General features: G+C 39.1%; 1 protein-coding gene across 2 annotated transcripts in view; it reads right to left on the reverse strand.

Annotated features, from left to right (window-relative positions):
- Window positions 1–999: 999 nt before the first annotated feature.
- Window positions 1,000–14,899, reverse strand: part of SLC9A9 (solute carrier family 9 member A9) — a 176,505-nt gene continuing 162,605 nt past the window's right edge. For both annotated transcript variants that reach the window (XM_054639225.2, XM_077183933.1), the window contains exons 15-16: window positions 3,201–3,306; window positions 1,000–2,699 (exon numbers count right to left, since the gene is read on the reverse strand). In XM_054639225.2, coding sequence (XP_054495200.2) covers window positions 2,478–2,699; window positions 3,201–3,306 — 328 coding nt within the window. In that variant the 3' untranslated portion in view covers window positions 1,000–2,477. The remainder of the gene's footprint in view (window positions 2,700–3,200; window positions 3,307–14,899) is intronic.

Genomic DNA, 14,899 nt, shown 5'->3' on the forward strand with positions numbered 1-14,899 from the left:
TCATATTGCTAATTTTCCTAAAAGCCAATGATACTTTGGTTGCTGAGCATGATCCCAGATGATAAATGCCCTTCCTGCTGGGACCACTGATTCAGCCTCTTTGGTAGTCTTAGCATAAAAATCTGACCTGTGAAATGTGAAGTATGGCCTGTCTGTCATAAGGGATGACTTTCTCTACCAGGTAAAGTAGCCCTTGAAGGCATAGGGCTAGAACAGTGTGAAAAGTATTTGTTGCAGACTTTGTTTATAAACAGAGAATTTCAGACCCCAGAGCTCTCCATTTATCATTGTACAATAAATAAATCCATCAGTAAGCCCCTGTACAGTATGCTGCAGGATGCATTTCAGAGTAGAAGAACTTGTCATTTCCAGTTCATGTTGCAGTTGTGAAAAACAGCTTTGCATCTTTGTCATGCTACAGCACTTTATTGATTTCCAGTGTAATCTAAGGACTGGAATCCAAGACAGTTAGTTAGCCTGGTGACACGGCCTCAGGACTTCAGAGGCTGAAACCAGAAAATGGCTGCTGAAATCAGGGTGGTGTTAGCACCTACCCCAAGAGCTTCTTGCTGGGTTGCCACATTTTCACCTCACTCCAGTGTCTGCCTGCTTCTCCTTCCTCTGTTCTCTGCTGTCTCCCAGTACTTGGTGACAAAACCTTCCCTCCTTACCTATTCTCCATCCCTTCTTGCAAGCTGCTGCACGTCTTTTCCCAGCCCAGGCAGCTAAACAAAGCAAAGCATGGAGCTGGAAATTCAATAGTTCTTAGAAGAACTTATCATGCCTGAATATTATTTGTTTTAAACTACATGGGGATTAAGGCCCTTTGAAGATTCTTGATTAGAGTTTAGGAAAAAATGAAATGCCAGTTTAAGCTTCTGATTTTTTTGTAACAGTATATACAACTCCACTGTGTTCCAATTTATGCTTTAAATGGTTGTTCTAGAGTCACATATAGCCAGAAACTAATTACACTGGAAAAGAATGACTAAAACTTGATTATATTTATATTTTAGGTTTTATTTGTGGTGAAATTTAGACCTATTCATCTTTAGAACTATTAATAGAGACAGTTTGATTTTTATTCTTCTGGATAAATTTCTTCTTGCCTGGTATCTTTGTATACTAAGTATGATCTTCCTTAAAAACTCCTGATGTTTTGACTTTCTTAGTAGGAACATCATCATGCCTAGTTAGTTGAAGTTTGTGCTGTGCCAAAAGGCACATGCTCTAACAACAGAAGCCTGGCTGTGTCCCTGGTTTTGCACTGCTTAGCTCTGCTGTGTGCCAAAGCTATCTGTACTAATGCCTCATAGTACTTGACAGCCAGCTGTATGTATGGCTGAGCAGTTGGTTATCCATTTACTGTCTTTATGCAGAACAATGAACACTTTGATACCTCTCTCTTGTGTGGTTCCCCCCCCTTTTTGTTTCTAACCACCACAGTCCTCATTTCTAGCACAACGCTCCGTGCCCAGTATAAGAAGAGAGACAGACAAATTAATCCTTGGAGCAGGCAGTCTGAAGATATAATTGTTTTGCAGAAATATTTGATTAGAAACAACTCTTCTTAATCAGTAAAAAAAAAAAAAAAAACAAAACAACCAAACAAAAAACATTTGAGTTCTTAAATCAAAGTATATGTTCAGAATTATCTTTCAAAACAAAAAACCCTTTTCCCCCATTTAAGCTCTGCATGTTGCCAAGCTGTAAGGACAAATGCCTTTTGGAATTATACTGGCTTTAAACAGTGGTTGTGCCCATTCAGTGCTGCCAGGAAGGACGTTTGTTGCTGATTTTGTACACCTCCGTGTCCCCTATCAGGGTTCAGTTTGTGGAAGCCTAGAGAAACCCTCTGTGGCTATAAGGTGCTTTTAGAAAGAGAATATTTGGCTGGATGTCAGGACGAATATATCTGTGGGCATGAGGCTTTATCTATGAAGACTGAGGTGCTGCAAAGCATGTTTTAAGCATTTTCATATCACAACTCCTTGGACAAGGAATCTTCTGCTTCTTCCTTATAAATATAATACCTACTGAGTAGTTATGTGTGGATCTTGTCAGGATCAGTTGTAGAAAAGAGCTGTCAACATATAAGCATGAATGTTAGGAAGTTATTTCTCTCCATTTCAACTTACTGAAGACTCTAAGCAATATTCCAAGGCCTGTGTACATGTGAGTGGCAGAGTACAGCCAAGTGCTGAGACAAAACATTACTGCAATGGATTTACAGTGGGCAGGTACTGCCCTATGCATTTATCCTAAAAACTGCTACAGTCCTAAAACTTGCATATGGTTGTAGTTATATGGATATGATAGGAAACTCCTTTCTTGGGAGGAGCAGGCAGTTACTTGCAGTTACTAAATTTTCTTTGATTTTGGTGCTTAGTAAATTTTTTCTGACCTCTTGTTTACATAACAAGATCTTTTGTTTCATTGTTTTTTAATCTTCTTTCTTGTGATTAACATAACACTGCTCATGCCCATGAATTCTTCTGGGGTTGACCTGCAGTGGGTTGAAGCTGGAGTTTGTATCCTCCTAATCCTAGGTCTCCTTCCTGAATATCTTCCTTGCCTGTAGCCTGGGGGGAGGCTGTGCTGTCCTGTGCTGGCACTGCTATGTGAGCAGACGATTCATAGTTTTCAGTCAATTCATCATTATTGATGATATAATCTGTGTCTCCATCTTTCAGTTGGTCCTGTATTGAAACAAAGAAAAAGGTCTGTGGAAGAGGGGCTCTTGAGGGAGATTTTTGTTAAAGCTTAAATGAACAAGAACTCTGATGCAATTTCACTTTCATTTTGTTTCATTACATGCTTATTTTTTCAGGTGTTCTTTTACCATCTTGTTGATTAAAGCCAAGAGTTGCTTACCATGTTCTGTTCGCAGGCAGTGTTGAGAAACACAACCTACCCTTCAGATGTTTTAGATAATTTCAGTGCTTAAATATTGCTGATGGGTAGCCAATACTTTCAGCATCTGGATGAATTATTTAGAATATATCACTCACATTTGAAGCTCACAGATTTAGTGGCCATTTATGAAAATGTACCTTGTTGTCTTCACAACTGAAGAAATTGTATAGTGCTTAGCATTAAAAGTAAAAAGTTTTAGAGAAGGGACTGTACTGAAGTGATCAATGCGAAGTGACAGGTTTTGGCTAACACCTCAAAGACAATGAACCAAGCTGGGCACTTACCCCATAAGCCCTGGGGCTGGTCAGAATCCTGGCAACAGGGTTGCACCATTCAGGCAATGTCGATGTGAGAGGTGGCCCAGCGTGGGTTAGGAGAGGCTTTAGATATCTGTGAGGTTTGTTAAAGGATATTTGCAATAGACACACTGGTGGCAACGTGCTGTTCTATTACACTAAGAAATTTAATTGCAAAGCACAAGAAAATCATCTAACTAAACACAAGTATATAAAATACTATCTCTTTATCCCCCCCACCTTCCCCCTTACTGCATACATTCACCTGTCATCAGTATTGTCGAATGTTTTTCAGTAGAAGGAAAAAAACAACCTGAAAACTCCCCCAAAACCCAAACCATTTGATGCTCAAAAGCTGTCTTGAAAGGGTACCAGAATGGCTGAAGGGAATGTCATGGCATACATAATGCAGCAGGAGCTGAAACACAGGAAGTGTATACTAGATTGTCTCCTGATCAAATTGCATAAAAAAATCACACTTGGAGCAAGACACAGAAGAGTAAACAGGACAATTTAAGATGCTATTCTATCAGCTATTTTATATAAGAACAGTAGCAAATGTTTTCTTAAACACCTATGTTTAGCCTTTTGTAAAATCAATATATTTCTTCAACAGACAAAACATATTTCATCAAATATTCCTTTATCACTGGGAGTGTAAGTTGTTCTCTGTAATACCTAATCTTCAGCATTCAATGCATTTCTTTTCCACTTCATACATCAACTCTTCTCTACATAAAATTATGTAAGTTAGGAACAGGCTTTATGCTATTGTCTCATACCTGCCTTTCCAATCTTTTTTCCAGAAGTGCTTTATTGAGATAAAAGAAAAACCTGCTCATCTTGAGCAATTACATCATCTGCATGTCTGTCAATAGCAGCTCTCCCATGAGTCCTTCAAGTTGCCTTATCTTCTTTGCCACTTTTACTCACAAAGTAATTTTCAGTGTTCTTTGGAAAGCAGATCTGTCAGCTATTTTTGCTGCTAGGGAAAATTTACTTTATTGATTTGTCATCCCACTTTCTCTCCCCTGCTCCTTCTCTTGCTTTCTTACTTGTGCCATCTTCCCCAATCTTTCTCCCTGCCTCCTTAAACAGGAAAGGAACAAATATAATAATAGTGATTCAGGTTCTGCAGCAATATTGTAGAAATACTCAGGAAGGAACACTGAGTCTTGGGCCTATCCACACAGGTGCCTCCTTTTCTTTCACTGTTGGCTGTTTATGGTATCACTGCTTTACACACAAAGCACAAATTCTTTATCCTGAAGAGATGTAAAATATGCTTCTAACCTCAGTTAAAAATTGCAAGGCTAAATAATTTTATATGTCCTATATGCTGCAGACATGGAAATTGTTTTATAGTGGTGTTTTTATGTGCACATTTTGTATTTATTTTTAAAAGTTAAGTTGCTTTCTATTTATTTTTAAAAGTTAAGTCAGCAGATTGGGTGATTTTTTTCACCCAAGGTCATATACTGAGTTTGTGTGAAAAATTAAGTCTACTTCAGAAAAGATGGTGAGATCTTAATATAAATTCTTATCAGAACCATGATCAAGGTGAGTATCTCATGAGATCTAATTGAGTAGGGAAAGTTTAGATTTGTCTCACTTCTGTTAGAGTAAAATCAAGCCAAACAATCTTTTCTGATCCATTCCCAATTTGATCTGAAACCTCCAAACTGCTAGGCTGTTAAGAGCTATTATTAAAAAGCAAAGTATGAAAGCCATTAATTAGAGTTGCTCTGTTTGCAGCACTTCAGAAAAACCTAATTAAAAGGCCAAAAATGGAAATACAAGCCTCATTCTAGGTTTTTAATCTTTGGGAATATTTGCTTTGTTATTACAAACATCATGAATTGTTTGAACTGAGTTGTCAGACTGAGTGTAAAAAGTACAGGCTTTTAAAGGAAGTTGCATTTGATTATAGTGCGTTCTGTCTGCTCTGTCCTTTCATTCTTTTCCAGAATAAGTAATTGAAGATGAGTATTACTCTACCTTTCTTAATCCAGTGATGTCTGAGCTAGGCCTTGGAAGCAGCCTTATAATTTCCTAATGAGCATTTGTCCCACTCATTTTTAGAGTCCTGTTTTGCCCATGCTGGCACAGAGCCTTGACCACGCAGAGCAGGAGGGGCTGTGTGCTGAAGCAGACAATCTGCCCAGCCACCAAGGCAATCTTCAGTCCCTTGAGCCACTCCTGCTCTTAGCATAAACTTTTGTCTGGTGTGTTTGACTGGCTGCTGTTTATGTACGTGGATATTCTGAAGCTGTGATTACTCCATTTTGCAACAGGTTCTCTAAATCCCCTTCATTTTGCATTTGCTCTGACACATTCATTGTGTGCTGTCCGTGCTTCTGCTCTGAAGCCTCTTGAGATGCAGTTTAAAGTGAATGCAATTTTCTTGTGCTTGTTGTGTTGATTCTGTAATAAATTATTTATCTTTGTTCCTTATTTAACTAGTTATTATTCAGCCCACTCAAGGAACTTAAATTGCCCTGGCCTATTTTTCATTGTTTTAATAACCTATGCCATAAATGTTTCCTCTTTATAGTTGACACAGTTGCTTTATAGTATTACAGACATAATCACATCGTTTAGGGCAGCATAAAAGAGGAAGAAAAATCTGTGTGCAGTGCTGGCATTTCAAAAGCATGTCAGATGTGGGTCCTACAGCATTTTAAGGCTGCAAGAAGCCTTATCACACTCCAGCTGCTCTGGTTGCATCTCCAGGGAGATGTAATTTAAATAATGTAATAGAAAAAGGTAGATGTTGCACTAAGGCTGCTTTAAAAATTTGGAAAAACAAAGTGCAAACCTCTTGGCATAACTGGGCAATTACAGTCAGACCAAATTTGTGCCTGCCCCATTCAGGGATGGGAGAAGAGAGCAGGGCAGAGCTGCTTTGCACTGCAGCCCTCCCTGGGCACAGGCCACCCCACGGCTGTGCCACAGCCCTGCCTGAATTAAAGAATGACATTAAGATTGGAAAGGTGGCGACTGCTGAGCTCTGAAACTGGATTAAGGGTGCCAGTGTAGGCACGTGCAGAGGATTTCAATCCATATGTAATGCAGGAATGTTACCCTGCCCTGCTTTTATAATCAAATACCCTTTTTCCCATTGATCTCTGGCTTCCACTCTCAGTTCACATACCCAGAAATGTTTACTCTAGTTTGCCTCATTGCTGTTTGAAACTGCCCAGGCAGTTTCAGTCTTGTCAGGCACAGTTCTCCCTTTCTGTCTCACTGAAACCAGGCTCAATATCTAAATCTGTTTCCTCAGTCCTGGTTCAGCTTCTGTCTATTCTGAGTTTGACTGATCTGATGCCCTCTTTGCTCTAAGTGCAATGTATTTAAAAATAATTTCATGAAGATTTATCATGAATCAAACCATGGAATTGTGATTTTTTTTTTTTTTTTACATCGTCTGAAACAAATATCTATTATTGAAATCCTCCTCCTGTGTAGCTCCTGCTTCACAAAGATACAGGTAACCTGAAAGAATATTTTTAAGTGAGAAGTCCCAGGTAAATCTGAGGAGAAATGCTACTGCCATCAGCCATATTGCAGAATGTTTAGCTTTTCCATCATACAGAAAAACTGAAGGTGTAAAGAAAAGTTGTGACTTAATATGAGGATGAACAATCAGAACTTAAAAATTTCTGTGACCACACTGTTTAATTGATATGTTCTGTCAGATTTTGGGGATGTTGGTGGAAGTCACTATTTTTGATAAAAAAGGATTAGCATGTTCAAATAGAGAAAGATATTCTGCCAGAAATGTTGTGGCTGTTTAGACTTGGACTTCAGAGTTCACTTTCCTTTTGTTGGAGGAGCAACAAAAGGAAGTCGTAGTCCAGTCCTAATCCTAGCTCTGCTATGAAAAATATCCTAGTAAGAGAGAAATAACTTGCTGGGGGGGACACCTGCCCCCCAATAAACCCAACACAACAACACAGAATATCAAACCCAAGCACCCCACCCACCCACCCCCTCAGCAAAGCAGCAGCTGTGGTCCCAGGTGGAAATACACGTGGCAGCTCTGCAAAAGCCTGCATTTGGCCCCAAAGGTGGTTTGCCTTTTGCCTCATCACACAACGGGGGCTCTGTAACTGAAGACAGTCCCATCCTCCTCAAAGGAAAATATGCTCACACTTTATTTACTGTTAAAAAGCACCCAAGTATAGGAATTCTTGTGCTACTAATCAAAATTACATAAACCAGTTTTTCAGAGGATGTTTTCTTACATCAGGCTGCTATAAGCACACATTTGTTGTGTATGTTGTTTGGTCTTCTGCTGCTAGGTGCTATATTTCTGCTGCAGGCATGAATCTCTAGAAGTTAATGGCACCACTCCCCAAATTCACCCTGTGTACGATGTTTTTAAGATTTCTTGAGCTTTGCAGCTTTCTGTTTTAGTGTCCTTTTGGTGAATATTTTGGAGTCTCAATTCTTAGATTACTTATGAGTTATTAATACTACTTTTGTTGTGTTTATGAAGAAATGTAATGAAAAAAGGTATGAAAGTAAAGATGTCACTTCTATTTTTTCAATCTTTCTGTAATAAAGAGAACTCACATTTTGCTCTTTGTTAGAATTCAGTTTGTGTGTGGTTTTTTAAAGGATGATTTGCTATAAGTTACATGTTAGCCTAAAGAGCAAACACTTCCATTTTGGTAGTGTTTGACAGGGAGCAGGCAAACCATGAAACTTTTCTCTGGCTGAGCTGTGCACGTGGCTGGCTCCTGCCACCAGCTGACTGAGGTTCTTGTGGTGCTGTAGAGCAAGGGCTGTGTGCAGGACTGAGCTGGGGAGGCACAGAGACATGGCCAGATCTGCAGGGCATGTACAGCAGATTAATATGCCCCAGAGGAGGGGAGGGGTTTTAGGGGAGCTCTCCTCCTGGCTCTTGCAAGAGAGGATGCTCTACATGCTCTTGTGTACCATGGAATTTGTAGAGGATGGGGAGTTATCACTATAGACTAGTTGAACAATTGGGTAATGGTTATTTTGGATGTAATTGTTAGAATAACAAATTTGTGTTTGAAAAACCTGTGAGATCTGGGGTGATTTAACATGTAAAGATAAGTTAATCTGCACTGTGGAGAAAGCTGAAGAGGAATCACTGAATTGGGTATAAATTATATTTTAATTTTAACTTATAGCTGTTACTAGCAAATTCTGTTTTAGTTCTTTGTGACTTTTTAAAATCTTTTCAAGGAGTGGTTTAAAAAAATTTAAAAGTCTACTACTGTTGTAATTTAAAATGCTAAACAATTGAGGATAAAAGAATAATACTGTAGCTCTGCAAAGTCAAATAATCAGGTCTCTTTTTTACAAAGATTCATTCTTTCTGTCTTTGTCTTTCTCATGTCTGAAAAAACAGAGTAATGAAAATCGGTATTAATAAGATCTGGTTCAATGTGTATTTATGGGAAAGTCTGTCTAACTTAAATTCCAGATCCAGATGTAATGTCAGACCCTAAGAATTAACTCTGGCCTTTTTGCAGAATAGGGCTAAAAATTTGCTGGTTTCAACTTTGAAACTGGAAGCATTGCAGAGATGTGGGCAAAATGGAGGAAGTTAGTGGAACCGATCTTAGTCACATCTTTTTATCTGTAAGTAGCTGCAGACTGAGAAGTGGCTTGTTCTCTTATGTGTGCTGAGTAAAATGTCTGGGGTATTTGCAGACCACAGTCTTAGTTGATAGCTCCCTGAGGCAGAGCAGAAAACTGAGACATCTTACTCAAGTTATTTGAAGTCTATTATATCCTGAATATAAACGCCTCCACGTAAGTAAAAATCAGAGACCTAAATGGAAACCTGCTTATGTAACTGCTGAGTGGTAATGCAGCTACTCTTGAAAATGGAAGGATAGAACATGCAAAGGATGGAAAAATACTCATATAGGATTAAAAAAGCATATATGAAGAGACAAATTAACATTAGAAAAGTTTGGAAAATGCAGGCTGCACCAGGCAGATAAAGAATAGAAGAAAAACTTTCCCTGCCATCAGTTGTATAGTAACAAGGAAATATTGCTTGTCTTTTTTTGTCTTCTTCTGACAAAAAACTAGCAACTGCCCCTCAAAATAGTCTCCCAACCCTCCCCAAACAAACCAAGCACTACCACCCCTGCCACCAAAATCAGAATGCCAAACAAATGAAAAATACCAAAAAACTTACAACCAACTAAACAGCACCACCAGAGATGCGTAAGGGTCAGCTAGACACAGGGAATAGGTAAGGCTGCTGCACAAATCACATTGGTGTTCAGGACATTCTGAAAAATGTGTGTGATGTTAAGTTGGCATCATTGGTATCCCCTCTTTTCAGACACCTTTCAGCAGGATATCAGGCAGACATCTAACCTGCCAGTCTTACTTTTTCATCAGCAAAGAGAAATGGCCAAATCCAAGACTGTTAACTCCAGCACTGAAGGAGTCAGTCATAATTGGAATGAATTGAGATTAGGATGAGTTTCTTTCCCTTTCTTGACTGTAAAACAGTCTAAACAATTCATTTAGATGTAGATCCCTAATAATTAAGTATGTAAAACTTGGTGAAATGAATCTCACACCAGAACAGAATATAGAATTCCTAAGGCAAAATATAAGAAATCAAACACAATGTCCTCCATACCAAGGAAACTAGGAGTGTATAAAAGGCATCCATTTTCATAGTTAGAAAGCACTACATTAAATACATCTAGAAGAAAAAGAAAGATAAAAAGCATATACATTTCTGTGTAGTAAGTATGGCACCAAACCCAGCAAAAACTTAAATGTTTAGCTAGTGAGAACCTGAGAGAACATAAAAAGAAATTTGACCTCGGAAAATTTAAAAGGATTTCCTGGCATCTTTTAAGGCATAGAAATTTCTCAGGACATTCCAAAACTGCTCTGGCTGTAGCTTGGCAATGGGGTTTATTTTCCTGCAGAAGAGGAACTTCTGCATATGGTACATTTAACATGATTACAGAACTGGAGATACCATTGGTATGAGTAAGATTAATTATTGCATTAGAAAGGATGAACTCTGTTGTGACCTGGCTGTGCACAGGCCCTTAAAGCCCTAGCAAGTCTCTGGTGCCAGCTGCCAGGTGAGATCACTTTGAAGCTCTTCACTTGAAGTGCAGCTTTTGTATAAAACACTTGAACCCTGGTGCTGGCAGAGGGAACTAATTTAGAAGCACAGGCAAGTTAGCAGGGCTTTCTGCACTCTGTGTGGAAGATTGTTTCGTGAGATTGTCCTTGGCATCACGATCTGGCAGAGCAGTATTCCAGAAAGCAGATGTGTGAAGAATGTGGACTGGCAGTGGTTACACCCTGTGCTGATGACAGTTTAATACCAGTGGCACCACAAATCTAATCATTTGCAGAGTGCAGGGAGAATAAACCTTAAAAATTAAATGCAGTGAAGTATAAGAACAAATTGTTTTTGATCAAGTAAATTACTTCAATATCACAGAGGAGAAGAGAGAAGGTCTGATTCAAATCAAGTGAAAGCTTTCAGAAACCTTTCATCAATAAATTATGTCAGGTAAAATGAATCTGCACCAAGACAGCTCCTGAGGATAGCAGTGGTTGTAGCGTCTCTACCCTGTAAAAGGAGAACCTTGGGAGCAGGAGGATGATGGAAGTAGAGGGTAACAAGAGAATAATGTGAGCAAGGGTTTCCAAACCAATGGGCAGCATTCTGCTCAAACTACAGTACTGCAGTGAGAGCAAGGCAAGGAAATGGCTGCTAGAACTTTGTAACAGCTGGACTAATAGTCTTGCTACAGGCCTCTGGTGATGGAGAGCTAAAGCCAATGCACCAAAATTATGTTCAAATTAAAAAAAGAATTATTTGGCATTTTTCAGGAAGTCAGATGAGGTATTTAATCAAATGCATGAGATATAGCAGCATTATAATAGTTAAAATAGTTCAAAGATCTGTGGAGAGGGTTTTTGAGAAATCTCCAGCTTCTGCATTGCCACGAGTCAAAGAATGCTCTCAGAGTTTTAAAGGTACAACTTAAAAGGAAAATACAACCCCTTATGAGAAAAATCCTGTAAAGAACTTCTTTTCTTGCAGAATTTAGTAGAAGGACAAGCAACAAATGTGTAAGAAGGCTTGGAGGAACAATATCTCTTTTATTCTGATGCTTGCTTGTTTTTGTAAAGATTCTAAAACATAGAAACAAAAGTGATCATTCACTATATATTTTAGAAAAGAAAATCTGTATAAAGATAACAGAATCTCTCTTTCTTTGTCAGAAGACTGGTATAAAGAATAAAACACGAGGTTGGTGTCATGTCTGAGGAGAACAGTAGATCCAAGGAAAATGAAAATTCTGAGAAAGCTTTTTGGAGACTGTTTGGTACAGTGGTGAGGATAGACTGGAGTGCTTCTCTCTTAGCCCAGTTTGAGTGTACAAACAGAACTTGTACTCAGGGCTCTGTGTGTCCCTATGGAATGTAAAAGCAGGATCCCAACATGAGCTGTGCTGGGTGAAGCCCTTGAGCCAGCTGACAGCACCTGCATAACTTACAGTGTACTCATGGAAATGTAGCATTGCTTGTTGTGTGATTGTGAGAAACCATGCTCATTCCAGATATGGAAGTAGATTCAAAAGCTGTGTGGCAAGATCAGGACATGGTTTAGCATTTTGCAGAAGGGTATTTTACTCAGTAGCATGCTGTACCTCTGGGAAGATGGGTAATGAGGAAGAAGTGCTGGGACTGGCCTAAAATAAACAGTCCTTACATCTCCTGTGCTAAGAGCAGAACAACTTTTGTCAAGTCCTGCTAATACAAGACTTTATTTTAATACATCCTCTGAAAATCTCTACTCCTGTGAGCAGATTGGTCCAAGGACTGTGTTCAGATTCTCCAGCAGCTTTTTCCAATGTGTAACCCATGTTATAGGCACAAGTAGCTAGTTGGGTGAAGTTGGAGCTCTCTAATAGGTTTGTAAAGAAAGCACATTAAGAAGGGGAGGGCTCAGTGTTGAAGATGTGAAGACACATTGCCCAGGAATAGGTTTTGCTGTGATCCAAAGAAAGCAGCCTTCTGGCAAGCCAGATCTTTGCTGTTGTAAGGATATTTTAATGCAGAGAAAGACCCGCTAGAAAGCCCTCACAAAATAATGTTCCCTAAGAGATATGGAAATTCTAGTGCAAAGAACAAATGAGGATAATTAATTATGGCTCATATCTAAGAATAAAATAGGTTAGTGATCATGGAAAGAAGTATGAGGTATTTATTCTAATATTAGTTTAAAATTCTGAATACATAAACCAGAATTCTTTATGAACAGTGCCAGATTAAAATAACAGAACAGAGGATACATATTAAGAGATCAAATTACCTTTTGATCGGCAGTGATCAAATGCAAATCAGAAATAGGAAAAGCAAATGCCAGATCTGCAGCCAGGATGGCTCATCTCCCTGCTCCTGTCCCTGCACTAGTCTGGAGCAGGACAGTTGACTTGAGAGGGCCTGAGGCTTTCCTGTGAGCCTGTGAATGCTGGCACACTGTGAGTGGGGACAGTGAGATGTGATGGGCAAAGCTGGAGAAACGTGGGGCAGGACATAGGTGGGAACAAGACAGATTTCTGCAAGTGTGAAAAGTGACTTCTGTGGCTGGCATCAGTCCCTTGTGTTGATTGCCAGTGCACTGTGCACAAACACACACACACATATGCTGGTGCTGCCCCTGACACAAATACAGACTGTGATGGGGTGGGGAAAGTACAGTACAGCATGAATGAGCATGAAGTTTTCTCATTCTGTGTTTTATTTCAGAGGGAGAGGTCACTTGTCAGGGTTTTAGCCATGAGCTTCTCATAGTACAAAAGCCACCATTATTATGCATGAGCAGGTGTAGCTATTCTATGAACATGATTTGGTTAAGAAACACATTTATTGAGATCACTGTTTTTCTTTCCTATCTTTGACAAGTCCTGTGCTAACTCCTAATCCAGAGTGGATACCAAAAACTTTGAGTTTGCTGCTCAGATTTCACTCTAGTAACTTTTTTTGGTTCCAGATTCTTTCATAGTAGTTCTTGGCTCACTCTCAGGTAAGCTGATTAGTGAGGGATTTGAACTAAATTTCTGCAAGACATTAAATTATAATTTATAATAGAAATATCTTTGATTTCTCAGTAGGAAATAATTCTGAGTTTAGATGCCAGACAATTCAATGAAAAGTCAAAGTTTTTCCAGGGGCTTTTTCATTCAGTTGAAAGCTGATTTTTTCAGTTGAAAAAAATTTGACCATCACATTTAATACAGCTTTGTCTGACTTATGGTAGTAGTCAAGGACAGAGATTTGTAAATATTTTGGATTGAGGATGGCTATGTATGTCTGACCTCAGTATTAAACAAAGTCTTTGAACCCCTCTTGGAGGAGAAGGGTAATTCAAGGACATGGAGTTACATGGAAAATTGGATAAAATGCAATGTGTTTTTAACAAAAGCCAATTGTGTCAGATTAGACCAGTATCTGTCTTCGATAAGAACTGTTTGGCTGGACAAGGTTGAAGTAGCAAGTCAAATCTATATGTGTAAGGCACATAAGGTACCCTGCCTCACGGGATATCATTATTTGAGAGAGACAAAAGGGAATAGTATGCATTTGAAGACAGATAAGAAATTAATTTCCTGTTTAGCCAGCTTGGGTCATCTTAGAAAGGGCATTTAGAAAGAGAAGAGCAAATATAAGGGGTGTGCCTCAGGCCCCAGTCTTGGCAACAGAGGGCTTTGAATGTGTTTGTGAACATCAGTTACTATAAAATGTTATGCCCTCTCTGTATCATTCCCTCTTTGATTTTCTTATTTCTAGTTGTTTTTCTCCTTATCATGCTGATTGTCACTTACAGTAAAGCACTCTGACACATGAGAAGTGCCTGAGACGTGCAGGTTTCCTCTCCTGTCACTCTGGGGCACTGAGGCATTGTCCTGTGAACCTTCTCAGGTAAACAAACTGAAAGGAGCCTGTGACACATGAAGTGGATGAAATTTAAGATGCAGAAACATTTAATAGTAGAGCACTCTTTTGACCTCACAGTTTTGACAAAGAAACTCTTAAAACATCATATTGAGAGGCAAGCAGAAGATTTTTTTAACCTGTAAGAAAAGATGACAGCATATTATCTTTTATGGCTGCAGCAACATTGTCTGAATGGTTAAATCAGCCTTCTGTGCTTGTGTAAAGATGAGATGGAACTCAGAACAGACCTATCATCATTTTGAGATTGTGTGTGTGTCAGGTTGTTTTATTGGCCTGCATCTCAGCTCTGTCACTGAGGAACCTGAGAGAACTCATTCAGTCTTTGGCCATAACCTGCTGAGCTACATGCACTTCATGTTCTGTTCCTCACTTCAGCAGTGTATAGAAAATACTCTGCAGTTTCATCAGGAATTGAGACTGGCAGGTCCCAGCTCCCAGCTAGCACTTATGCCTCTGCTGTATCAACTCATTCTGGTTTACTCAATATTGCATGGTTGGTACCTGCAGGGTTTGACTTTCAGTTAAGGCATGGTTGATCCCTCTGTGTGTGTGTGTGATAACATTATGGGGCAGCCTAGCAAAGGGCAGAAAATTCAAATACACAATACCAGTACTAATATTAGTTTGATTTTCTTATTGGCAGTGTAATGCTTTATATGAGTTCAAATAGCTTTTAGCTATTTGAA

The sequence above is a fragment of the Agelaius phoeniceus genome, chromosome 10, assembly GCF_051311805.1.
Source record: "Agelaius phoeniceus isolate bAgePho1 chromosome 10, bAgePho1.hap1, whole genome shotgun sequence".
Classification (NCBI taxonomy): domain Eukaryota; kingdom Metazoa; phylum Chordata; class Aves; order Passeriformes; family Icteridae; genus Agelaius; species Agelaius phoeniceus.